Here is a 24,704-nt window from a genome sequence, read left to right on the forward strand (position 1 = left end):
ACTGACAGCAGCAGATAGTGTATATCAATTCTAGAATAAAATTTTGTGTTTATACAGTTTGTGTTCTACACAATTACATAGTACATTATTTTATTTACTATTATAAAAGCTGCACATTTGAGATTTGATTTTAAGCCTTTTATATGAGAATGGCACTGACAGCGCTTCTGAAAAAGGTCACCTCTAAAACTGCTGATTCTAAAGAGTTTAGAGTTGCATGCCCACCTGTAAGACCAGACTTTTTACTTCTAAAAAAACAAGTCACTCAGATCTATCCTTAAAAACAATTGCAGAAATTCAGCAACCCAGATCAGTTGTTAATTCAAAAAAGAGACAGACAAGTGTTACAGAGACATTAGTATTTATTTCAATACATGTGTACTACAAAAAAAAGTTTCTGCACACATAACCATTGACCATTTCACAGTGGCAGCCTCTATTGCTTTATTTGATGTACACTCAAGCTTAAAGAGTAAGTTTTACATTTTGGAACCATAATATGCTAAACTGACACAAACATTTGTCTTCATTTAAAGACAAAAAAACATTTGACAAACAAATGCATAATATTGTGATGTATGCACGGCTCAGTAAAAAGCTCTTACAGTGAAGATGGGGGATGGACATAAAGTTGAGGTTATATAGCTATAGCTATAGCTTTAGGGGCACAATATGCCTGAATCCAATCCCTAAACATCACTCACCTTTTATAAGTGTGTGAAACCTACATTAGAGCAAAGATTTAGACCTTGTGCAGGGCTTAAGGGTTTTAGTTGAGATACACAAGCAAGTGTCGTCTGCTACATAAGTGCAGGGTCACTGAAAGACACGGTCACACCAAAGTCCTCCTTGTAGATGTCCCAGGTTTTGGACTTACGTGGGTTGTCCAGTTCCTCCCTTGACAGATAGAGCCTGTTTTGGGACCAAAGCATTATAGATTGCATTCAAGCAGCAGTCCATATGATTTTTCCTTTTACATTGAAAGCAGTAATGTTTACTAAACTGAGAGGGGACAAAATATCAAAATATTCTAATTAATGAATTAAGTGGCCTGGCATTTTTATATATAAAATCTAAAACCAGAGTGGTCTGGTAGGTAAACAAAGCCAGTGTCTGCTTCTGAGGACAATGGACAGCAAAAACCTCACCTGTTGTTCTCTACAAATGAAGTGTTGAACCAGAAATAGAAAGGATAGTCCTCATACCCCTTTGGAAGACCCTGGGCATAGAGAACAATAGAGAAAAAACATTTTGCCAAACAACTGGAAAAAACGATGTCCATAAAATCATTCTTACGTTACAATAGATTGGGAACTTACAGCCCTGGATTCAAACATGACCTTAACATCACCACAAACCACTGGCCCTTCCTGAAAGCTGATCACCACGGCATTGTTTTCAGTATCTGGGAACAGCTGGTAAAATATGAGAACACAGTATATGAGCGAACAGTAAAATAAACACAAAGGAACATAAGACAAACATCTGAAAGACCTTTCCCAACAATGACAATGTGATTTATGTTTTAGTGGGCTGCTACTGTCTTTAAAGGTTCAATATTATGAGCTTATTGAATATTTAAAAGTTGTTCTTTAGTACATATTTAAAATATGATTTGGGGTTAAGATGATACCGATTCACAAACGCTTTCACTAGTGTATGTATGTACAAAATCTTTTAATAGTGTATGTAAGGCTGTTTTTCACACTATAGTTTGTTTGCTCTGGTCCAAGTCAGGTAATTAATTGATTCTCTTGGAGCATTTCCCTCATGGTTTGTTGTTTTAACAGAGGATAAAATTCAAGCTCACCAAAATGAGTCACAACAATCTTTGTAATCTCTTTGGTTGTTGGTCAGAGCTGTCTTGGCTGGGAGCAAGAAAGTAAACAGATTTCTGTGCAGTTTAACATGGAACAACAGCAGAGGTGGCATGTGTTCATTTGACTGACTCCACATCTTAAAACTGAGTATGCTTGACAGATGGGTTGGATCAAGGTCAGATCATGTTCTCATCACAAACCAACCAATTCAGAGTTCAGACCAACAGTTCTCAGCAGTCTCATTGCAGTTGTGATTACTGTACTCATCCATGTCCAAACAAACAGCACTACACGTAAATATGAACAGTTTATTTTGACAAATAAAAAAAGTAGGTGTGAAATCACCCTAAACTACTAAATCATTTAGGGGTTGTGGGATTAGCCCACTTCACATGTCTGTTCTGGATATGCCATATAGCTCTGGTTTTAATTAGGAAACCACTGTGTTTAAGGTTCACAGTTTTTCACTTTTTTGTACTGAAACTACTCTTGTCATTTGACTATGAGGAAGTAAATACAGTTTTATACTGTAGAAAACCTTTAAAAGTTAGCTTACCCTACAGTTCGTCTGCGTGGCACAGACACACTGGAACACCTGCTCTCTTTTCACTATGATCCGCACCTTCAGATCACTGCCATTGCCCTTTCCCACACCTGCACAACAAACACAGCAATGCCCAGGAGCATTAAATTACATAACCAATACACATAACAGTGCAGTCACTCTGAAAGGAGCAGACTGACTGCAGATTTTAATTGGAACTACACAGGAAACAGCCCCTAAACATACACTGCCCCCCAAAAGTACTTGATAAGTCAGTCTCATTTCTTTATTTCTGCTTTAGACTGAAAACAAATTGGGTTTGACATTAAAAGATGAATAGGAGACAAAAGGTCAACAATTCAGCTTTTGTCCGAACTTACCAATTTGTCTTCAATATTTATCTTTAAATTATATTTTTGTTACACCAAAATGTTTTCACTAGAGCAGAAGAAAAAAAAAATCAATTGGCCTCAGTGTTTCAATACTTTTGTAGGAGAGTGCAGACATACAGCTCTGGGAAAAAAAGAAACCACTTAAAAATCTCATTGAAAACCTCTGGAATATAATCAAGAGGAAGATGGATAATCTCAAGCCATCAAACCAAACTGAACTGCTTGAATTTTTGCACCAGGAATGGCATAAACTTATCCAAAAGCAGTGTGTAAGACTGGTGGAGGAGAACATGCCAAGATGCATGAAAACCATTTTTTTCCCCAGAGCTGTATGTTTAACTACTTGGTCTCAGTCTTCAACTGAGCACAGCAGAAACTAAAGGAGCAGTTCTGACACACTGAATATATACATACACATTCACCTCACCTCAGGAGAAATACAGTACCTGCGCACTCTCAAACTAAACGCTGTCAATCAACCATGTACACACCATCGTACCCGTGAAAAAAAAACCTCCTCAGCTAAAATGAATAAGTGAATCCAGTTTGGATATGGCTTTAGACATTCAGCTGAACAACTATGGTGATGGGTTAACCTAAAAATCAAATCAAATACATATAGAAAACATTGATGATGTCTTTAAATCAGTGAAAACTTCAGCATCACCTTTGCCTCCTTTGCAGTGGATGGCAATGACATTCCCTCAAACTGGCAGTGTAGTTCAACATGTCACTGAGAACACAATAACACAAAGTTCAATATGTGAATAAGAGCTTAGGTTCTCTGCCCAAACCCAACCCAAGGTCTGACCTGGCTCGAGATTTCCCACCACTTTCCTCAGGTTCCTCGGCTAAAGAAAATAATAGTTGTAAGTTATTTTCATTTTATATAAAGCTATGAATCAAAATATAGCAGAAACAAATCAAACTGTTTTTAAAAAAAAGTTGCACAAGTGCAAAGTGCACACTGTCCATATTACGCACTTCACCTGCCGCTGCGCTTTCCTCCAAATGTGCTGGCTGCTTGGCAATGCTGCATCAGCAGCAGCTCGAAAAGAAGCGGTGGCTGACTTCACATGTATCAGAGAAAGAGTGTGCTAGTCTTCATCCTCCTGGTGTGTTGGGGCATTACTAGTGATAGGGGGAGTCCTAACGAGTGGGTTGGCTGTGTAAATTGGGGAGAAAATGGGAAAAAAATATAAATAAAATTATAAAAGAATTTATTTTCTTTTCTTAAACCATGTTATATTATACTAGATTAGAGGAAAGTCATTCAGACATTGTTGTAGCCTAATGTTTAGGCCTTTGGATCATTGTTTGCATTGTTCATGTTATAATCTTTTGGAGATCTGTTCCTAATAATTAATAATATTTTTCTTAAATAATAGGTCTTATTCATTCTTCACTCATTCTAAACAGAACGAAAATGTTTTTTAAAAGCTCAGTTTTAATGCTCTACTTACTCAAAAAAGGTCAGGTTTAATTCGGGCTTTGGCTCAAAATGACAGTGTATGGGGCAGGTTGGGTCGAGCTCTAATGTGAATCCTTATACTGCATTCCATCTGAAGTAGGAATTCAGAACTGGAAATTTCCAAGTTCTAAGTAGAACATTTCAACTGGAATAAACCCACAAGTTCAGAACACAAGATGGCTGCACCAAACATCAACAGTAGTAAAAGCAGTAGTATTTTACGTTTCATTAGCACGTCTAGCTGTTCATGTTTCCATTGTGTGTGTGAATGTGCGTCTGGTATCGCTGACAATGCAAAAAATTATAACCTGGGACATATAATGTGGGACATTTTTTGGTTACATTTGCTATAAAACACTGGTACATGATTAATAATTAAGTTGTAGTAAACATGAAAGTCTTTAGCTTATTTTATAATTCCCTCTGGAAAAAAAGAAAACAAGGGTAAAATATGTATACACATGTAGATTACAAATAGTGTTAACCTATAAATTTAAATTATTTTCTGTGCCTTTTCTATGCTTTCGCAGCACATTTTAATGACCGTAGCGTGTTTAAAACATCAGAGTAGACAAGAATGTATATCAAAACTGATTATAGTAGGCCTATATTTACATTAAATATATTTAAATAATTAAAAAAAAACATTTATTTAAGCAATGCTAAGACACAATCTTCAATAATAAAATGTGTCAAATTCTGAGCGCTCCATAATGTAGGGCTAAATTACTTCACTCTGCACTGATGTATTAATCAGCTCAGGCCCATTTCAAACACTGATAAACATTTCTAATGTTTAACCTGTAAACAGTATTTCACACTTTCATCAAACATGATATAGAATCTTCTGTTTAAAACTTTGAACAGAATCAATTTTTAAATAAACTAATTTGGCATATATCTGGCTGTCATGGAATATGTTTAGGTTGTGTCTATATTGTGTAGATTCTTTATTTTTTAACAGCTTTTAAATGCATCTGTTTAAATGTTGCCTTCTTGTCACCATTACTGGTAATTTACTTGCATATATAACCAATATGCTTCCCAAAGAGTGGAAGAGAGCAAGAGCTTAATTACAGCCTAAACACCTAGATTTTTCTCTGTGAATTTACAGTTATATTCCATCTGAAACTCCAATCAAGTTATCAAATTATTTTTTAAATAGCTTTTCTCAGTCGATAAACAGAGTCGATAAACGGAGTCGATAAACAGAGTCAATAAATGGAAACACAAAGATCACAAAGAGTAAATTTGACTTTGACTTTGTTTTTTTTTTTGTTTGTTTCCAAAACATATCCAGGCCTGAAAATGACTATTTTCAAGTTCCTTGACTTTTCCAGGTTTTTCATGACCCTGTTCCACAGTGCTTCATATACACCTCAATAATAGCTAGTTATGTACAGGTGCAAGTTTCACTTATAGGGTAAGACATTTTTTCGACATATTTTGTACAGTTATTTTAACAGAACGCTGTCGACTCAGGTGTGAAGTTATTCCCAGCTCTAACATCCAACATAAAAGCTAAATGGAACACAACGTTAACGGCAGAAGAAGCATTTGAGTAAAGTGCTGCTCATTACTTACTCTAATGACGGTACGTTATGGTCGTCAATCATCACTCGTTGCACTCTGTAATGGAAGAACAGTGGATCGTAGCCTTTTTGACCTGAAACAAGACCAAAGCTATGCTCAGCACCACTCATTTATTGAGTGTCTCCAGCAATATAATATAATATTATATGATCTAACTTACTGCAGAGATTGTAAACTCTGTAATGATCGGGATGCTTTGTGTCCAGAAATATGGCAGCTTCCTAAATACAGCAAATTGTAACATTGTTACATAAAAATCTGTTTAAATCAATAATTCAGCTAAAATAATTGCCTTCTACAGACTTTTCAGTTTTATTTTATTTTCTTAATTGTTAAGCTTACTTTTATGGGATTTCTGTAGAGTGCCTGCTTTCCAGGTGAGGGAAAAGACATGGCAACAAACATTATTAACTATTGGATCCCAAACCATAAGCAGAAAATCTAGATTCAAATAAGATTACATAATTAGGTAAAGCATCCCAACCTGACATAGGTGAGATCCAAATCAAATCCATCCTTTTTGTTACCGCCTTTTGTTCTCAGATACCTGCAAGATTCACAAATGCCACAAATCAGCATACAAACAGTAACTTGGGTATATTTTAAAAGGTTTTGATGGATTTTAATAATTTTCCAACCTATTTCTAAATACATCAAAATGTTTAATTTTTTTATTTAATTCTCTCTGAATCATGATGAAATAATCAAACTGTAATTAAGTTTAACATTTCATTAGAATCTATATGAATAATTGATATAATTTAATTAAAATAAAAGAATGATGGCCAGCACCCATTTAGATCCTCACCTTTCTTGTAGTGACCTTCTCCAGATCTTTCTTCTGAGAGGCCAGACGAAAGACACGCACCAGGATAACTATCCTCAAAGCCCTCAGGAAGCTCACCACCCTGTTAATGATAGAGAAAAATCACATGAATAGCTAAGAAAGAACAACATGTAGATGAATAGTTTACCACATCATCTGAACACAGCATTTGTTCTTTGCACTGTATGATAATTTAATGATGAATGGACTAATCTGCGTCATGAAGTAGCTCCGTAAGTTAGCAAACTAACTTACATAGCTAAGCTGTTTTGGTTCTACTGTCCCCAAACGCCCCATAAACTCGAGCCACGAGACTCATATAGCTTTCATTGCCAAGATTTTACCTGCTATCACTAAAGATTAATAAGATAAATACACGTTAGCCCTGTAAATCCACCTAACGTGCAAATGATCTTAACGCCAGCACGAACGAGTAACGGATTAGTAAACACGCAGGTAACCCTCGCTGTTTCTGAAAGAAAACTTCTCCTCTGTCTCTGTTTATACAGCGATGGTTTGGGTTTAAAGCTGGGTTTGTTGTGCTGGATATTTGCTGCAATATTATGAACTGAGATCAACCAGTGCTAACCAGTGACTTTAAAAAACAAATAAACACAGCTGTTACTGGACTGAAGGGGTTTTAAATATATTGTAGCGTCCGCCTGGACTCTGAAAGAAGGACCGAGTAGGCAGTTTAAGTCGCTTTATTGACTTAACTTAGAACACAGGTTGCTGTAGGCCGAAACCACGCCGAAAAATTAGTGTTGTGTCGTTCATGAACGATTCGTTCGAATGAACGAATCATTTGAGTGAACGAACTGAATCCAATCACTTCCCCATCTGATTCGTTAATTTCTCAGTTCAGTAGTTAAGCTCAGCAGCGACCCCACAGGCCGGCAGGGGAACTGCTGTGTGGTCTGTGAATCACTGAATCACCGGCGAATCTGGTGGCGGAGACTCTAATTGCGAGGAAACTTGCTCAATGCTCAGTGATTCCTTCACTCACTGAACTGTTACCAGGGCTGGTGCTCTCGTTCACTCAGTGATTCGGTCACTCACTGAACTGTTATCAGGGCTGGCGCTCTCGAGAAAGAAAAACAAGGTTGAGGCCTGGTAATAGTAATAATAACGTATACTGTTATCGTGGTTATTTTTTTTATAATATTATTACTATTAGTAATAATAGTTGTATAACAAGCATATTCATAACCAATAGACAAAGTTTCTGAAGTAAAGGGCATAAGGCCACCGTTATCATGATGATCCTGTTTGGATTTAATTTGTTCTGCACCCACAACAGTGAGCGTATGGATGTGTCTTTGTTTTATTTATATGTATTTATTTTAGTTTCTTGACCTTTTGTTTTGCACTACAGTTACGCTATTTATTTTAATTTGATTGCACATTGAAGTTGATACTTTCTTCTGAATGTAATTTTTTTTAAGTTAATTTTGCTCTTAATGTAATATCTATGTTGCAGAAGTTCATACTTATTTTTTGTATTATGTTATTTGTAATGTGATTTATATATATATAAATCACATTACAAATAACATAATAAGAAAAGTCTCCCGTTTTTTTTACAAGTGTTGTAAAATATATATAAATAACAAATATTGAAATATGTAACTAAATGTTGGGTTTATTATACGATATCGTATAATAAACCCAACATTTAGTTACATATTTCAATATTTGTAACACTTGTAAAAAAAAAAAACGGGAGACCTTTCCGTCTCCCATCTTTTTAGTGAACTTATTCTAATGGTTCAGTTCATCTAAAAGACCTGTTATGCCCATCACTACGAAAAATAACAAAAGGCTAGTGCTAACTGGTTAACTCTAGCTCTCACTCTCAGCACAAACTCACAGGCAGCTCTTCTCTCTCTCTCTCTCTCTCTCTCTCTCTCTCCCTTCACACACACACACTTTCCTGCTCTGCCCCTCCCCCTACCCCAATCACAAGCCCAGCACAGAACAGAACAGTGAATTCACAGTGAACAGAATATAAAAGCAGCTTCGCTACAATATAGCTAATTGTTAAGAATTTAAAGATTAGGCTCCTGAAAGCCAGTAATGTTGACCCTGCTAAAAAGTCCAGCTCAAAATCAGAAGAAAACATTCCCTATACTCCCTATATTTAACGATATAGCCTCCCAGTATAAAGTACGTTTTTTCTGCTTTTGAGATGGATTATTTAGTAGAGAGTGTAAATCTGTACTGCAGTAAAAGTGTGTAGTTTCATAAACTTGGCTCGACCTAAATTTGGCTCACTATCTTTATAGGTCAGTTGCTTTAAAACAAAGTAATGTTAGCATAATGTAATGGAAGTGTGACTATTTTCACCGGGTAAAAGAAGCTTTTTTTTAACACAGGGGGACTAATTTCATCCCTTAATTTAAAACTTCACAGTGCAGTTTACACTAAACAAATCTGCCAATCGGGTAAGCAAAATTTTCTTAGTAAGATTTCTTACAAAAAAGCAATGGCAAAGTCTCAAAATGAGTGAAGTAACACCTAAATCAAGCAAAAAAGTCACTGTTGTCGTCAATCATCACTCGTTGCACTCTGTAATGGAAGAACAGTGGATCGTAGCCTTTTTGACCTGAAACAAGACCAAAGCTATGCTCAGCACCACTCATTTATTGAGTGTCTCCAGCAATATAATATAATATTATATGATCTAACTTACTGCAGAGATTGTAAACTCTGTAATGATCGGGATGCTTTGTGTCCAGAAATATGGCAGCTTCCTAAATACAGCAAATTGTAACATTGTTACATAAAAATCTGTTTAAATCAATAATTCAGCTAAAATAATTGCCTTCTACAGACTTTTCAGTTTTATTTTATTTTCTTAATTGTTAAGCTTACTTTTATGGGATTTCTGTAGAGTGCCTGCTTTCCAGGTGAGGGAAAAGACATGGCAACAAACATTATTAACTATTGGATCCCAAACCATAAGCAGAAAATCTAGATTCAAATAAGATTACATAATTAGGTAAAGCATCCCAACCTGACATAGGTGAGATCCAAATCAAATCCATCCTTTTTGTTACCGCCTTTTGTTCTCAGATACCTGCAAGATTCACAAATGCCACAAATCAGCATACAAACAGTAACTTGGGTATATTTTAAAAGGTTTTGATGGATTTTAATAATTTTCCAACCTATTTCTAAATACATCAAAATGTTTAATTTTTTTATTTAATTCTCTCTGAATCATGATGAAATAATCAAACTGTAATTAAGTTTAACATTTCATTAGAATCTATATGAATAATTGATATAATTTAATTAAAATAAAAGAATGATGGCCAGCACCCATTTAGATCCTCACCTTTCTTGTAGTGACCTTCTCCAGATCTTTCTTCTGAGAGGCCAGACGAAAGACACGCACCAGGATAACTATCCTCAAAGCCCTCAGGAAGCTCACCACCCTGTTAATGATAGAGAAAAATCACATGAATAGCTAAGAAAGAACAACATGTAGATGAATAGTTTACCACATCATCTGAACACAGCATTTGTTCTTTGCACTGTATGATAATTTAATGATGAATGGACTAATCTGCGTCATGAAGTAGCTCCGTAAGTTAGCAAACTAACTTACATAGCTAAGCTGTTTTGGTTCTACTGTCCCCAAACGCCCCATAAACTCGAGCCACGAGACTCATATAGCTTTCATTGCCAAGATTTTACCTGCTATCACTAAAGATTAATAAGATAAATACACGTTAGCCCTGTAAATCCACCTAACGTGCAAATGATCTTAACGCCAGCACGAACGAGTAACGGATTAGTAAACACGCAGGTAACCCTCGCTGTTTCTGAAAGAAAACTTCTCCTCTGTCTCTGTTTATACAGCGATGGTTTGGGTTTAAAGCTGGGTTTGTTGTGCTGGATATTTGCTGCAATATTATGAACTGAGATCAACCAGTGCTAACCAGTGACTTTAAAAAACAAATAAACACAGCTGTTACTGGACTGAAGGGGTTTTAAATATATTGTAGCGTCCGCCTGGACTCTGAAAGAAGGACCGAGTAGGCAGTTTAAGTCGCTTTATTGACTCAACTTAGAACACAGGTTGCTGTAGGCCGAAACCACGCCGAAAAATTAGTGTTGTGTCGTTCATGAACGATTCGTTCGAATGAACGAATCATTTGAGTGAACGAACTGAATCCAATCACTTCCCCATCTGATTCGTTAATTTCTCAGTTCAGTAGTTAAGCTCAGCAGCGACCCCACAGGCCGGCAGGGGAACTGCTGTGTGGTCTGTGAATCACTGAATCACCGGCGAATCTGGTGGCGGAGACTCTCATTGCGAGGAAACTTGCTCAATGCTCAGTGATTCCTTCACTCACTGAACTGTTACCAGGGCTGGTGCTCTCGTTCACTCAGTGATTCGGTCACTCACTGAACTGTTATCAGGGCTGGCGCTCTCGAGAAAGAAAAACAAGGTTGAGGCCTGGTAATAGTAATAATAACGTATATTGTTATCGTGGTTATTTTTTTATAATATTATTACTATTAGTAATAATAGTTGTATAACAAGCATATTCATAACCAATAGACAAAGTTTCTGAAGTAAAGGGCATAAGGCCACCGTTATCATAATGATCCTGTTTGGATTTAATTTGTTCTGCACCCACAACAGTGAGCGTATGGATGTGTCTTTTTGTTTTATTTATATGTATTTATTTTAGTTTCTTGACCTTTTGTTTTGCACTACAGTTACGCTATTTATTTTAAATTTGATTGCACATTGAAGTTGATACTTTCTTCTGAATGTAATTTTTTTTAAGTTAATTTTGCTCTTAATGTAATATCTATGTTGCAGAAGTTCATACTTATTTTTTGTATTATGTTATTTGTAATGTGATTTATATATATATAAATCACATTACAAATAACATAATAAGAAAAGTCTCCCGTTTTTTTTTTTACAAGTGTTGTAAAATATATATAAATAACAAATATTGAAATATGTAACTAAATGTTGGGTTTATTATACGATATCGTATAATAAACCCAACATTTAGTTACATATTTCAATATTTGTAACACTTGTAAAAAAAAAAACGGGAGACCTTTCCGTCTCCCATCTTTTTAGTGAACTTATTCTAATGGTTCAGTTCATCTAAAAGACCTGTTATGCCCATCACTACGAAAAATAACAAAAGGCTAGTGCTAACTGGTTAACTCTAGCTCTCACTCTCAGCACAAACTCACGGGCAGCTCTTCTCTCTCCCTCTCTCTCTCTCTCTCTCTCTCCCTTCACACACACACACACTTTCCTGCTCTGCCCCTCCCCCTACCCCAATCACAAGCCCAGCACAGAACAGAACAGTGAATTCACAGTGAACAGAATATAAAAGCAGCTTCGCTACAATATAGCTAATTGTTAAGAATTTAAAGATTAGGCTCCTGAAAGCCAGTAATGTTGACCCTGCTAAAAAGTCCAGCTCAAAATCAGAAGAAAACATTCCCTATACTCCCTATATTTAACGATATAGCCTCCCAGTATAAAGTACGTTTTTTCTGCTTTTGAGATGGATTATTTAGTAGAGAGTGTAAATATGTACTGCAGTAAAAGTGTGTAGTTTCATAAACTTGGCTCGACCTAAATTTGGCTCACTATCTTTATAGGTCAGTTGCTTTAAAACAAAGTAATGTTAGCATAATGTAATGGAAGTGTGACTATTTTCACCGGGTAAAAGAAGCTTTTTTTTAACACAGGGGGACTAATTTCATCCCTTAATTTAAAACTTCACAGTGCAGTTTACACTAAACAAATCTGCCAATCGGGTAAGCAAAATTTTCTTAGTAAGATTTCTTACAAAAAAGCAATGGCAAAGTCTCAAAATGAGTGAAGTAACACCTAAATCAAGCAAAAAAGTCACTGTTTATGGACACAAGAATCAGAATAACTTGATTGCTGCTTAATTGTGCTTAATTTAAGGTCAAATTACTTAAAATAAGGTACAAATTCTAAGTAAGAATGATTAAGATAATTATCCCTAAAATAAGCAAACTAATCTAACACTTACACCATGCTTAGTAAGACAAAAAGTCTTATCAGAGAAGAAAATAAGATTTATTGCCTTAAATTTAGATAATTTCACTTGCTAAGATTTAGTTTTTTGCAATGTAATGACTGTGAACAACTTATTACAATATAGATAACTAACTACCTATGTAGTTATGTATGCATTAGTATGGTACCTAAGCTGTCAGTCCTCTGCTATTCTGAGCACTTCAGAATAAAGATGAATCATATTTGTCAGCAAGTTCTTAGATTTTAAAATGCTATTTTATTATATACACACACACACACATATACATCATATACATATATATAATGAGAGTACACCAATTTAGCTGTGAGTAAAGGAGAGATTCTAGTTGAGAAACTGTTAAAATGAAATGTAGTTTTAAGAATGTCAATTAGCAGTATTGCCATTTTATCTCAGTTTTGGTTGTCTTTCATTTTTGCATCATCTGAACCTGGGAGTTGTTCTTTAAATTGTCAATATGTCCATACATACACCTTGTTTTAAATAGCTTGTGCTTAATTTAAATGAAACAAAACTTAAAAGCTGGTGTTTTAATAAATATTAGCAATAAATAATACACATCTAAAACAGTAAAACCATAAATGTAATACATACTTTTTATTTGACTAGACTAGGCTAAAATGTTTTGTTGACTAAATGACTAAAGTGTGACAAACAAAAGACTAAAACTAAATTAAAGTCACCTGTCAGAATGAATGCTGGACTGTATCTGTACTTAATTTTAAATACTTGTCATTCTTAATTCTCTGTTCTGAACATTTTCATCCAGGCTTGCTTGTTTAAAAAAAATAGTTGTTTTACTAATTCTATTATTTCATCATTATAGTGTGTATCCTGCAGTAAAGTTATTTATTTGGTTACTTTTTTGACATTTCTAGTTTAGTACATTAATTACAAATACAGGCAGTGTATAAAATGGTATGAGAGAAGTGCTGAATCAGGGGTTTGCCCAGGATCCCATACAAGCTAAAAGCAGTGTATGTTAATGAGACAAATGTATGAAATATGGAGAACTGTAGATCTTCTTATTTGGATAAACTATTACAGGAATATAGTAACTATGTGAAAGTAAATCTACAGATCTTTCTCTTCTGTAAATTCAGGCCCAGTCCCCGAAGACCCAGCATCTTCAGTGTCCTGGAGCTCAAGCAGCAGCACTTGCCTCTCCACCGTCTCCATCCCCACCCGAAAGAGGAAGATCAGCAGAAGGAGGCTTCCAGGATGTAAAGAGGAGGAGAGGAGAGGGAGAGCAGATCAAAGCTTTGTAAATTGCTTTCTAAATAAGTGTTTTTTTTCATTGCTTTTGCTTGTGTCTGTGTTTTCTATTTATTTGTTACAAAAAATGTAAATGTGGGTTTGAGGGCCTGATTTAAGTGTCTCCCTATTTCTTCCTTTTTTTCTTCTTTCTTTTCCCTTTTCCCCAAGATCTCATGACCTCTCGCCACAGAAATAACTTTCTGGTCTCAAAAAAGTAAACAGGCACAGTAACATATTTTGATAGTTTGAGGTGCTACACATTTGGTACCTACAGCACATGTGAACCTACAGAAACTCCATGCACAAACAATAAAATAATCCCTGTCAATCATCTTGCATTACTGTTACAGAAACTAAACATCCACAGGGTCTAAAAGTCTAACATTGCCCTCTACTGGAAACTGAAAATACTGGTAGTGCCCTATGATAGTGAATATTAAAGTTGCAATAAAAGAGCAATACATAGAACAATAAAAAGCAAACTAAAATTATTGTTACAAGTTTTTTTATCCAATAGCTTTTATAAATACATTTTATTGAATGAGAAGATACATTATTCAGAACATTATTCAGTGGGAAGAAAAGATAGATAAATTGGTGTAATTTATTAACAAAGGAAGAAAATCTACAAAAAAAAACACTAAATATTTAAACACTAAAATATAACAATATGAAAAGAGAGTTATCTGACAAGTATTTGATTAACTGCTACATTATTTCTGTAAAGACCAGACATTTCTGCTTTGAGAGAAAAAAAAAACATTTTACTCTTACTTTCAGTTGAGACAGTAATTCTTTTAGGGATGAGCCTGGTGTCAATCTTCTCATAGACAGGCTCAGCTGAAGTCTTCCTCCTCTTAGAGATCACTGTGAGAGAGACAGAGAGAAACATGTAGTCAGTTCAGTAGAAGAGAAGACTGATGACAGATTGAAGTACTAATGATGATTAGAGAAAGTACAGAAAGTGGATTGTAGATGATCTCTGAATCCCCCTACCTCTCCTGAGCACTCTGTTCTGATAAAACAGCACAACCAGAAGCACTAAGGCCAGGAAAGAGCACATATCCCAGAACCAGGAGAGACACTGGATAGATGGAGGGAACAGCTGGTGGAGGAGTTTGTGGAAGTATGATTCTTCTCGTCTGTGGTTGAGAATCTAAAAAACAAATATACAAAATGTATAGACAATTTATACATGAACACAGTCCTTTTATTGGATGTGAACAATTTTGTGATAAATATTATGGAAGATGACATATGAAATGTCTATAAACACAGAATGATCTAGACAGACTGGTGCAAAGCACATACAGACTCTCACTATTGTTACTTTCTATCCTTCCCAAAAACATTACAATTATTAAATGATGGAAACCAAATGTGTGTGACCAACATTATGATCAACAATAGTTACCGAAGTTGCTATCAAGCTTGTTTACAATGGAGAAAAGTGGTCCCTGACCTTGCAAGACAAAATGTCCCATCTGTCCTCTTTTATTATTTAAAGGCAAAGTATGATACAGGAAGCCTAGTGAGTGAGCATAAAATAACAATGTGATGTAAGTATTTTTGTCAAGCATGTGTAAAGTTTCTGTAACAGTTAGGAGGCAAATATATTCAGTTGTGTCTGTTCCTCTGACCTCCACAAGTGACTCCAGCACTGTGGGAGCAGTCAGTGTGGTTCTTCAGGGAATGAGGACAGTCCCACAGGTGAATCTCATTCCCTCTACACTTCACTCTGTTCATCCAGATAGTTCCTCCACCAGAACCATCAACAGCTCTTCTATTAGCACTCAGCGCCAGCCCACAACCCAGCTGCCTGCAGATCACCTGAGCATCCCTGATGTCCCAGAGGTCACCACATACAGACCCCCATGTTTTATTATGATACACCTGCAGCCATCCAGAACAGCTTCCTACTCCTCCCCTCAGCCTCAGAGGAATGTGCTCTACAAACACACCACAGAGGGAAAAAAATGATTATCCATCAAAGTCTTACAAACATTTACAACAGTCGTATATACTGTATGATGAAATATGTTCTTATAGAGATGTGGTAAACCACAAAAAAGCATTGTAAGATGAAAAATATATACAAGCAGAAGAGAGCAGGAGAAAAAAAAACAGAAGTAGCCATAGTGAAAAAAAAAAGCACTTACCTTGTTTTACCATTTTAGTTGAAACAGTTGATTTTTTTAAACTAATATTTTTTTTAAATAAGATATTGCTTCTAATAGAGTGTAGTTTGTCTGTCTTCAGCAAGCTGTCTGTTACACCTGTTATTTCCACCACTAGGGCTGTGCCATATCGTATCAAACGCAAAAAACGATACTATACCCTGAAATATCGTGCCATATCACCCACCCCTAATTACCACTGCAGGGCACCACTGGGGTTGCTGTTTTTATCTGTCCAATATTATTCATTTTACTTTATTATTAATTATATAGATTATATAGAGTGCATTAATAGTATCATGACTTTCTTGATCACTGATGTCTGTTACCATCTGATAAAAAGTCTTGTATTTTTTATATCGTAGTTTGGGGGGGTGCCATATCATATGCAAAAACAGAATTTAATTTTTATTTTGTTTCAGTAGTGTATTTTTAAAATAATATCTTTAATTCAGTGTTTTGTCATATCACCAAGAGTACTGTTATCGCGATAAATGCCATAAAACATCGTGATATTGTTTTAGGGCCATATTACCCACCCCCATCCACCACACCTGTCCTGTCTACACCTGAATTCCTCAGACTTACATAGACACTCTGATGGACTCCATTACCCAGAATCCCTCTCTAAACCTTTGTTAAAAATATCACTGTAGAAGTGTTATCTAAAATATGTTAAAGTGCAAAAAAATATGCAAACTACAAATAAAACAGTGCGAGCAAAGACAAGAATTGCTTATTAGTGAAAGCACGGTCTCTCATGAGGAGATGAATCACACAGCCAATTTGTCAAATCTAGTGTATTTCCATTCTCTGTGGTAGGACAAAAAAATCAAATATTATGAAATTCCAATTACAAACTACATTAGTTCTGGCATTCTTTAAAGTCTTTAACACCTCATCATATCTGCCTACCTGAGCAGGTAATGCAAGCAACCTCATTGCGATTATCACACCTGTTCTCCCCCCAGGAAGAAGATGGACAGTGGAGTCATGTTTCCTACATTTTACATTATCCAGCCAGTTAGGAGCTGATTCCACTCTTGCTTTAGACCAAGACTCACTGCCAGTTCTTCCACAGTTCAGCTCTCGACAGATCAATTTTGCCGTTTCATCAGTCATCCCATTTACACACACATTCTCCCAGGTTCCATTATAGTACACCTCCAGATTCCCCTCACAGCCCTCAGTCAGTCTGATCTCTTTATACTCTGGCGGGAGAAAGATAGCTAGCTAGTTATGCACATTGATTTAAACGTGCAAAAGTTTCTTCTTTAATTATTCAAAATGTACCTCCAGTTCTACATAGATAGGGCATTGGTACTTGATTACAAGATCATTACAAACTGAGCAATTCAAGATACGAAGTACCTGAGCACACGACTCCTACATCATCCTTGTGTCCACATTCATCCTCTCCACACAGCTGATATCTGCAGTTCCACAGAGACGCCTCGTTCCCCTCACACTCCACCTCATTCAGCCAAATGGGTCCAGTTCCAGATCCAAACCGGGCTGGTACTGGTACTGGAGCACTGAGGGCGACTCCACACTGCAGCTGTCTGCAGACCACCTGCGCATCCTCAATATCCCACAATTCATCACTCACTGTCCCCCATGATCCACTGTGGAAAACCTCCAGCCTTCCAGCACAGTCTCCCCCAGAACCAACCAGCCTGATGGAGCTGTGGACTGTGTTAGATGTACCTAAAATTTACACAAATACAAAAGATGTTTTCAAACTCCTTTCACAAGATATGTGTTGTGTATATGTACTCATATTTGCCAAATAATTATTCTCAAATGTTCAAAAATATGGATAATAGAGGCACTTTTGCATGTTATCATACATACAAATAAAATTATACATTTATTAACTGTGCAATGCTTACCAGAGCAGGTGATGTAGAGCTGTACTGTGGAGCTGCAGTTAACTGCTTGTGAGCTGCTGCAGTTCCTCAGATGAGCTTCACTCCCAGAGCAGTTGAAACCCGTCACACACATGTAGCTGTGTTCAGGACTGGATGAAGAGGAGCTGGAGGTGTTGAGTACAGAACCACAGCCCAGCTGTCTGCAGAAAACAGAGGCCTCAGACTCACTCCAGGAGTCCAGCAGAACTCTCCTCCAGTCCTGCCTGAAGAAAACCTCTACCTCCCCCTCACACTCCATCCCTCCAGACAACCGCACTCCTCCCTCATGAGACGCCAGAGAAGAACCTGAAGAGAAAAAAATATATTACTTGGCTTAAAATGAGGGAGTAATAAACTTTCAGTTATTTATTATACTGCAACTGTAAGATCTCACCACTACAGATAACTCCAGCATCCTGTTCATGAGAGCATGCAGTTCGACTCCATGATGAAATGGGACATTTTAACAGGTGTGTTTCGTTTCCCTGACAATCAAACACACCAGCCCAGATCCGGCCACTCCCCTCCCCAAACCAGTCTGACCCCAACACGGCCACAGAACTCCCACACTTCAGCTGAGCACAGAGGACACTGGCAGCTCTCATATCCCAGCTTACATCACACACTGTACCCCACTCACTGAGGTACTGGAGCTCCACTCGACCAGAACAGGAGTCTGAGCCGTTCATCAGCCGAGCCTGAGTGTGACCTGAATTTACAGAGGAAAAATAGTAGGCAACAATAATACAATACAATAATAAAAAAAAAATACAGTAATTACAAACTAATTGCTCACAGTTTAGTACTAATCTAAATCTTTTACAAACATACAAACATCTTAGTCCCACATCCTTGTTGTGAGAGCAGTTGGGTATCAAGGAAGGAGATGTCTGGCAGAGGTACATATGAGATTCGTTTCCTCTACACTGAAGCTCCTCTGACCACATCTGACCCTCTGCTCTACCAAAAGCAGCTGCTCCCAGAACCTCCACAGGAGAACCACAGCCCAGCTCCCAGCTGCACACAACCTCTGCATCCTGCTGGTTAAAGTCAGCATCACACACTGGAAGCCAAGAATTCCGATGAAGCTTCTCTACTCTCCCAGAGCATGCGTGAGGACCACCAACAAGTCTTCGCTTGTCACCTACAGTATAGTATTTGTGTACATTGATCATCAAAAAACACTGCACCCAGAAGAAAGCATCAGATTACAAGGCTAGTCAGAAGAAAGATGTGCTATGCCATGGCTAAACACATTGACAGGTCAATCAACTAATCCACTAAAAAGTGCTGGATACTGTTGGACCCACGATCAGCACTCTACCACATCGCAAAATCACATTAGTGAAAGCACATTAGGAATGCCACACATCTGATATGTTGCATTACACACTGTATGTGTAGTTCCTTAAATATTACTCATCTTAGTCTAAATGAAATAATGTATTATTCCTCACACTGCCTGTAAATCAATGGTAGACATAAAAAAAAAAAAAAAAAACATACTTGTAGTTTTAGATAAAAAAAATAAGACTTTGTAAGTTTCTTTTAAAATGGTCACCAAAAACAATTCGACATAGTCAAAGTCTAAACATTTTTTCATATGTATAAAACTTTTTGCTTTTTGACTTCTCTGCAGCACTCCTTGTAAACTTAAAAAGTCTGGTTAGCCCTCAAGGACATAAATGACAAATCAAATTAAAGGTTTCTTAATATTTTAATGTCTTAATATCTTTTTTCATAATATTGTGCAATACAGAAATCAATCAAACTGGTGGATTTGTGTCTCCGTCACCTGTCTGTTATCTGAATTTGGTGGATGTGTGTTTTTGTCAGTGTTTTGTGTGAAATTGACAAAAGGAAGTGAAATACCTACCACAACATGCCAGTCCCACATCATTATCATGGGAGCAGTTGTGTTTGAGTGAAGATGATTTTGGACAGAAGTGAATCTGAGATTCGTTTCCTCTACACTGAAGCTCCTCTGACCACACCTGACCCTCCCCTCTACCAAAAGCAGCTGCTCCCAGAACCTCCACAAGAGAACCACAGCCCAGCTCTCGACACACAACCTCTGCATCCTGCTGGTCAAAGTCAGCATCACACACTGTGACCCAGCTCTCTCCATGAAGAACCTCCACTCTCCCAGAGGAGCGAGATCTGCCCACCAATCTGACCCCTAAATTAGTTTATAAGAGAAAGAGAACATGTACATTAACATTAACACACAGCATTAAGTACTTGGAAACCTTAAGAAGTTCCACAGGGTTCTACTGTAGGACCGATGAAACTAATATTAGTGAAGAACTGATGACAGTGAAAAACTGCAGTGTGGGCTTACACATGAAGTCAATTAACAGTTTAAGCACTAAACACAAACAAATGTACTAATTAACTGCTTAAAATATATAAAGATAAAAACTCTGGCCATGTACCACTGAACTAAGGTGTAACTGTAATTAACTAAAAAATATTAACGCCTGTTTCTTTGTGAATGGGACTTCTGCATGGAAATCCATTATTTTCTACCAGAAAGGAAAGATTTCAAAAATGTATTTCTCCATCATGCCTACAGCAATAGTCTTTCTATAATTAAGTATTGTCTTATAGTGAAAATCACTTTTCATCTCCATATAATAATTTGCTTTTTTAATAATTTGACTTAGTATATCAAGTTATTACCTACATTTAAGTACTAGTAAGACCCGGTAAGTATTTTGTATGTGCTAGTTCATACAGAGAAATCACACTGTAAGTTATGGGAACTTAAGCTCTAAAACACAGGCTGTATTATGTGTTAACTAGGTTTATTACAGCTTATAGTTTTCTTCTATACAGTAATTTGCCACATTATTTTTTAAATGCAAAACCAGGTCTGAGATTGAGCAAACAGTGACTGACCTAGTGGTCTTAACCAAATAAAAGTGGGTTAATATAGGTGAAAGTAGGTCATGATTATGGCAGATTAGGAAGAAATGCTATAATAAATAAATTGTGCACAACTGATATACATTCCAACGACAAGTATTTTAAGATTTAGGAGAGCTCACCTGAACAGATGACTCCAGCAAGTCGATTACAAATTTGTTCCACCCATCCAGCTGATCTACAGTGCTTCACTGAAGACTCTGATCCACTACAGTTCGCATCATCCATCCAGGCTGATCTTGGTCCAAACTGAACATTTTTAAATACAGCCTCCGCACAGCCCAGCTCACTACACACCACTGCAGCATCTCTTATATCCCAGTTTTTACCACACACTGATCTCCATGTTCTGTTATAAAAAACCTCCACTCTCCCAGCACAGCGATGGCCACCATCCACCAACCTCACACTGTCTGTACAACAGAGAGAGAAAGAGAGAGGAAAAGATGTAGAAATCTGAAAAATCAGACTGAATCTCAAAATTAATACATAAGCCATTTAGCTCTTACCAGCACACACCAGTCCCACATCATTATCATGGGAGCAGTTGTGTTTGAGTGAAGATGATTTTGGACAGAAGTGAATCTGTGATTCGCTGCCTCTACACTGAAGCTCCTCTAAACACACCTGACCCTCCCCTCTACCAAAAGCAGCTGCTCCCAGAACCTCCACAGGAGAACCACAGCCCAGCTCTCGACACACAACCTCTGCATCCTGCTGGTCAAAGTCAGCATCACACACTGTGACCCAGCTCTCTCCATGAAGAACCTCCACTCTCCCTGAGCAGCGAGATCTGCCCACCAATCTGACTTCTACAATGTGTTTATAAGAGCAAAGAGAACATGTACGTTAATATTAACACACAGCATTGGGAGGGCTGGGAGGTTAATTTGAATAGAAGGGAATTAAATAATATGGGGCAGTGATTTTTATATTTTGCACTTTTCATTAACTGAAATACAAGGATTTTAAATAAATATATATATATATATATATATATATTATTTCTTAGTTGCTAATTCTAAACCAAAGCATTCAAAACCACCTCTGTAATAATCCATTTATTAAGTGTATGAAAGTGAATTTAGGTTCAGGCTTAAACTTTTCATGTTACAAAGAAGTTTTTTTACAGGGGTGTATATAAAACAACTAACAGTTGTTTAATTAATTCAGTACATTCCAACACAGGCCTCATCACATTTGTTTACATCTCTGTGTAATATGTTTTATTTTTTTGCATCTTACCTGCACAAACAGCACCAGCGTCTTCATCATGATTACATCTCTGTCTACCCCAATCATACGACCTACAGTTCTTCAGTGAAGACTCTGATCCAGCACAGTTAGCATATTCCACCCAGATCGGTCCTGATCCTGATCCAAAGCGAGCTCTCCGTGGTGCATCTATGGCTTCCCCACAGCCCAGCTCTCTACACACCACTGCAGCATCTCTCATATCCCAGTAATCATCACACTGTTCCCCAATGTCCTCTATGAAGAACTTCCACTCTCCCAGCACAGCGGCTCCCACCATCCACCAACCTCACACTGTCTGTGTGGAGAAAAAAACAAACACACTGATAATCAGAGAATAATTACACTTATACTCAAATAATAATACTCAAACAAGGCTGAAATACATTTAAACCAAATCATGGACATCAAAAGCTCCCATTTAGAGATCATAAGAAATCAGTTCACTAATTTGTACTATAGCAATACTAAAATGGGCTGACTGGATGATAGCAAAGTGTAAATCACATGAATGTAAGATCAAAAAGTAAATATATACTTTTCAATTAAATGCCACTTTATGCAACATCATTCAGCATGTCTGGTTTGGTGGGGGATCAGTGATGGTCTGGGGAGGCCTGTAGATGCCCAGGCCTCTACAGGTTAGACAACAGTACCCTGCCTGCTCTTAGGTATTGAGATGAAATCCTTGAACCCATTGTAAGACCCTACGCTGGCGCAGTGAGTCCGTGGTTTCTCACGGTGCATGACAATCCCCGGCCCGATGTGGAGAAAGTAGTTAAGTTCTTCGAGGATAAAGGAATTTATACCATTCACTGCCTTTCCAACAACATCCTAACAGAAAAAGAGGCCAGTATACATACAGTCCACAAAGTTAGTTTAAATATGCTGTACATTATATATATATATATATATATATATATATATATATATATATATATATATATATATATATATATATATATATATATATATATATATATATATATTTTTTTTTTTTTTTTTTACCAGTATATTATACTTACCAGATGTGACGAGAGTGACAGTGGTCAATAGAAAAACTCGGATGTCCATCTCTTGCACACACACTGCTCAACTCAGCAGCAGAACAAGCTTTACCTCTACTCAGCCAGATAAGACTCAAGAACCTGAGAGACAGACAGAGAGAGAGAGAGAGAGAGAGAGAGAGAGAGAGAGATTCCCCACAGCCGCCAATCACACTCACTATGACCTTATTAGAAAGAGGAGAGGAAATTATCAAACATTTTCAGTGACAAATCAGAAGAAGCTTTTTTTTCATTTCGCCATATTTTTAAAAAGCGTCAGCACTAATTAACACAGCTCCACCTCCTTGTGTCTGTGTCTGTGTGTGTGTCTATGGGCAAAGGAAGGTACAAAGTCAGCTACCTTCTGGAGACAAACTTCAGAGAGAGTAAACACACAAAATACAGCATTAAAGCTGCACCTGCAGACAGCAGATCCAAACACATAACATCCACCATGAAGATAAGTCACAGTTTCTTTTAACTACACATACAAACAACTTTTTTGTGTTTCTCATGCTTTTACAGAGTATATAAAACTAGTTTTAATCCTGATTACAGAAACTCTGATTAAGTGTGGGAATATTGTGGGTTCCCTGTGAACTACAGCAAGGCTGGTGAGCGATGGACCAAACAAAGACGGTTTGTCTGCCCTGTGAGGCGGGTGTAGGGTATGTTTGTGGAAATGCATCTAAGGATGCACCTACTACTCTACTGATCACAGCAGTTCCAATTACAAAATAAAAGTCCTGTTCTCTGGAGTATGCACTCGTGAGCCAAACTTACCAAGTTCGTTCTGACAAAGTACAAGAGTCCAAACTTGCTTAATCTATAATGAGAAACGGGCCGACTCTGGCGCTGCCAGGAACTTGTGAGCCCATGGGACCACAAGGGTGGTTGAGAAAACCTTTATTCTCTCTGTAATGATTAATTTATTTATCTAAAACAGTATGAAATGCATTAATTAACTGAAACATGTTGCTCAGTGTGCTTTTAAAAATGAAAAAAAAAAGAAGACACATTCTTTATAGGTGTGAAAAAAATCACACTTTATTATCATAATATAGAAAACCATAATAATGTATGCTGCACAGACATATATAGATATATTTTTGATTAAGGTGAAAAGCAAATATAATTTGCATGTTTACCATGTGTCCACAATAAATCGTACGTATTAAAATATCCAAACCTGTTGTAATGTGTGGGCTCTCTTCAGCAGGTATGATATCATCATAGACCTTGCCATAGTTTTCTGTAAAAATTAAAAAATGCATTGCAGCACAGCAGCATCAGGATGATGGCAGCAAGACACTGTTACTCAAAGACTCAAACTTTTAAAATACTAAGGGGTTTTCAATGTATTGGTACTGTCGCCCTCTGCGATCAGAACTGGTTGACAAATCAAAGTG

The 24,704-nt window shown here is 37.0% G+C and overlaps 1 protein-coding gene across 4 annotated transcripts; it reads right to left on the reverse strand.

Annotated features, from left to right (window-relative positions):
* Positions 1-344: 344 nt before the first annotated feature.
* Positions 345-24,535, reverse strand: LOC125782579 (deleted in malignant brain tumors 1 protein-like). Of its 4 annotated transcripts, XM_049466980.1 has the most exons (26): positions 23,275-24,453; positions 22,906-23,083; positions 22,241-22,547; positions 21,505-21,807; positions 21,118-21,408; positions 19,944-20,246; positions 18,462-18,776; positions 18,050-18,373; positions 17,529-17,864; positions 15,621-15,929; positions 15,443-15,508; positions 14,977-15,136; positions 14,755-14,847; positions 9,987-10,086; positions 9,663-9,725; positions 6,629-6,728; positions 6,305-6,367; positions 6,163-6,186; positions 5,981-6,041; positions 5,812-5,893; positions 3,741-3,921; positions 3,424-3,607; positions 2,377-2,474; positions 1,320-1,415; positions 1,149-1,219; positions 345-912 (listed from the first exon to the last, which is right to left on the reverse strand). In XM_049466980.1, the coding sequence occupies exons 3-13, from the start codon at positions 22,527-22,529 to the stop codon at positions 14,838-14,840; spliced, it is 2,706 nt and encodes a 901-aa protein (XP_049322937.1). In that variant the 5' UTR covers positions 22,530-22,547; positions 22,906-23,083; positions 23,275-24,453; the 3' UTR covers positions 345-912; positions 1,149-1,219; positions 1,320-1,415; positions 2,377-2,474; positions 3,424-3,607; positions 3,741-3,921; positions 5,812-5,893; positions 5,981-6,041; positions 6,163-6,186; positions 6,305-6,367; positions 6,629-6,728; positions 9,663-9,725; positions 9,987-10,086; positions 14,755-14,837. The 4 variants fall into 4 exon arrangements, with proteins under 4 accessions (XP_049322937.1, XP_049322939.1, XP_049322936.1 ...); XM_049466982.1 differs by lacking the exons at positions 22,906-23,083; positions 23,275-24,453 and adding an exon at positions 24,485-24,535; XM_049466979.1 differs by lacking the exon at positions 22,906-23,083.
* Positions 24,536-24,704: the final 169 nt, after the last annotated feature.

This window comes from Astyanax mexicanus, chromosome 18 (genome assembly GCF_023375975.1).
Source record: "Astyanax mexicanus isolate ESR-SI-001 chromosome 18, AstMex3_surface, whole genome shotgun sequence".
Taxonomy (NCBI): Eukaryota; Metazoa; Chordata; class Actinopteri; order Characiformes; family Acestrorhamphidae; genus Astyanax; species Astyanax mexicanus.

Excerpts from the sequence above, each read along its gene's own strand:
- LOC125782579 (XM_049466982.1), bottom strand. The coding sequence starts at position 22,529 with ATGGTGGGAGCCGCTGTGCTGGGAGAGTGGAAGTTCTTCATAGAGGAC. Across the intron at positions 18,777-19,943 it reads TGTGGGACTGGCATGTTGTG|GTCACACTCAGGCTCGGCTG; the intron begins GTAGGTATTTCA and ends CTGTAAATTCAG. Across the intron at positions 15,137-15,442 it reads GGGACATTTTGTCTTGCAAG|ATTCTCAACCACAGACGAGA; the intron begins GTCAGGGACCAC and ends TTTGTTTTTTAG.